This window comes from Galeopterus variegatus, unplaced genomic scaffold, assembly GCF_000696425.1.
Source record: "Galeopterus variegatus unplaced genomic scaffold, G_variegatus-3.0.2 Scaffold17396, whole genome shotgun sequence".
Lineage (NCBI taxonomy): Eukaryota > Metazoa > Chordata > Mammalia > Dermoptera > Cynocephalidae > Galeopterus > Galeopterus variegatus.
The window spans coordinates 524-3,274 of NW_007743507.1; the positions used below are offsets into that span (position 1 = coordinate 524).

At 56.3% G+C, this 2,751-nt stretch overlaps 1 protein-coding gene across 1 annotated transcript; it reads right to left on the reverse strand.

Moving 5' to 3' along the window:
- Positions 1-237: 237 nt before the first annotated feature.
- Positions 238-2,457, reverse strand: LOC103582695 (granzyme M-like). Its single transcript, XM_008564216.1, has 5 exons — positions 2,314-2,457; positions 2,179-2,189; positions 1,247-1,367; positions 893-1,156; positions 238-411 (listed from the first exon to the last, which is right to left on the reverse strand). Exons 1-5 carry the CDS (start codon positions 2,410-2,412, stop codon positions 238-240), a joined length of 669 nt encoding a protein of 222 aa, XP_008562438.1. The 5' UTR covers positions 2,413-2,457.
- Between the last annotated feature and the right edge of the window lie 294 nt (positions 2,458-2,751).

Sequence of the window (2,751 nt, forward strand, 5' to 3'; positions counted from 1 at the left end):
CCGTGATGCTGAGCCCTTCCCAGGAGAAGCCTCAGGAGAAGCCACCTCCATTTTACAAGCGGGGAAACTGAGTCTCCCCCAAGGCCACACAACTCAACATGGGCAGAGGTGGGGTCAGAATCCAGGCAGGCTCAGCCGGTTTCTTTATCACAGTTTATTGCTCCCTACCTCAAGACAGTCCCAGTCCCCTCCCTGCCCCTCCCCTGTCGCTCCTGCTAGCCCTGTTGCCACAGAGCATCAGGCCACAGGCTGGGATGGCCAGCGGCCAATGATCTTCTGGATCCAGGACACATAGGGGGCCATGGTCGTGGCCACGGGAGGCATGAAAACATCAGTGCAGGTCTTAGAGCTGAAGGACAGGATCCCAGCTAGTCGGCCTTTGCCACACACCAGGGTCTTGCCTGAGTCACCCTGCTGGAAGGACACAGCATGGGTTAGCCTCTGTGCCCACTGGAGGGTGGCCAGGGTACCCCAGCTGGAGCCTGGTTATCCCCAGGGCTTGGTAAGACACTTGGGGCTATTCACAAGCCCTACACACATCCCCTCCTCCCTCCTTCCTTCTTGTCCTTTGAATGCTATCAGCTTCTTCCCACCCCAGGACCTTAGCACATGTGGTACTCTGTGCCCAGATCATCCTTGGTGCTGGAGTTCACACCACAGTGCTACAGCTCCTGGACTGTGTGACGTTGGGCGAGTTGCTTAACCTCTCTGTGCCTCTGGACCTGTACCTGACAAATAGGTCTGCTGCCACCTTCCAGGACTCCCCAGAGGATGGGAGTGACAGGGATTGCCTGGGTCACCATCCTGGCCACGGGCTGCTGTGGGTGCAGACAGTGGAGCCCATGGCCCTCCTGCCAGGCCAAGCTGTCCCCCCCACACACACACCCGTCACCTTGCGGAGGGCTTGGTTGTTGGAGTCAGCAGCTAGGCAGACCATGTGAGGGATAATGCTGTCATGCCACAAACGACTGTTATTGCACATTCTGGCGTCCAGCAAGCAGACATCCAGCTCCTGCAGGGCCTGGGCCAGCTGCCCACCCTGGGGGATCGGCCCCCACCCGGCCACGTGGCACCAGGCTCCCGCCACCATGGCCTGGGGCCTTCTAGGCAGGGCCAGGGGCTGGATGGTCCTGCTGGGCTTCACCTTCCTGTCCAGCTGCAGGTGACAGACAGGAAGGGGCAGGTGAGTGAGGTGCGACTGGGGGAGGAGCAAGCTCTCAATTCCCCTCCCCTGTCCCCCCAGCACCTTAACCAGTGCAAGGTCGTTCTCCAGGTCTGGGGCCAGCTTGTAGTCAGGGTGTTGGACAGCCCTCCCGATGTGAAAGGCGAGGTGGAGGTCGTGGAGGTGGTGCAGCCCCAGCACCAGCCTCAGCAGTTCCGTCCTGCAAGTAGTGGGAATCAGGGTGTGGACGGCTGGCCCTGCCTGGGCAACCCCTGCTGCATGCAGCCCCGGTCCCCTGTGCATCACTCACAGTAGGGCCGAGGACTTCTTCCCCCCCACACCCTGGCCCACGCACACCAGCAGGACCCCTTGCCAAGTCTTTCCATATGTCTTCTCAATCTGCACCATCCAGGTAGCCTTCCTTACTCCAATTCCCGCTCAGCCCTGGCCCCAGGACAGGAGCTGTGTGTCCAAAAATGCCAACCTTCACCCTGAGGCTTCTGGAAAACCAGCTGCAGGATCTCTCCTCACGGGGGACTCTAGCCACAACCACATTAATTTGTTCAGAGGTTGACATGTGCCCATCCTCATAACTTTGCCCAAACTATAGAGAAACAAGCTCTCTTTCCACATGACTCAAGGGGTCCATCCTTGCCACCATGTGGAAGAGCCTTCCTGATAAAGTGGCTGAAAGGGAAGACAGGAGAGCCTAGCACCTCACTTGAGCACCTGGATCAAGCTGCATCTGAAGCCATCTCTCCCACACTTTTGAGTTACATGACCCAACAAATCCCCTTTTGTTGCTTCAACCAGTTTGATCTTGGGTCTTTATTATTGGTCAGTCTAGAGGTACATGGCTCTGCCACCTTTCAGGCCAGCTTTCTCCTCAAGGTCATGGGTGGCAGTGTGACAGTGGCCCCACTTGGTCCAGGTAGAAAGAGACAGCCATCCTGTGCTTCTTGTTGCAGATGAAACTTCCCCAGGAATCCCTGCAGCCTAATGTCACATATGCACACCTCATCTGTCCCTGGGGAAGGGAAGGCCCCCACAAATGGCTTAAATCTCTCAGGACCCACCCCCCTGGTGAGAATGGGCACCATGTGGTGGATTCCTGGGGTACCTAGGGAGACTGAGTGGCTGGGTAGGACTACTAATGGCTTGGCCAGGCAGTGGGCAGCTGTCAGCACCCACTGGTGGTGCACGAGGACCCCCCAGCACAGGTGGGAGCCAGCTTTCTGCAGTGAGGCCATGTATGGGCGTGAGTGGGGGGCAGCCTCGTGACCCCCAATGATCTGAGCCTCCAACATGTTCCCTACTGGGAGGCGGCAGAAAGAGCCAGGTTAGGTGTGAAGTATGCATAAAAGCAAATGTACTTCACAGGGCCTGGTTTTCCAAAGACGTGCAGTTTCAAATATTGACCTTGCAAAGGACAGGAAATTTTCCCAAAGCTATATAGTCTCTGTTGTAAGATAAAGAATTGTAACACAGCAAGGTTGCTGGCTCAAAGATAGACAGGTTACCAATTGATATGTAAAGATACTGGGAAATTGCTGTAAGAAGAGAATGTTTGCTAAAATCAAGCTTTTGTT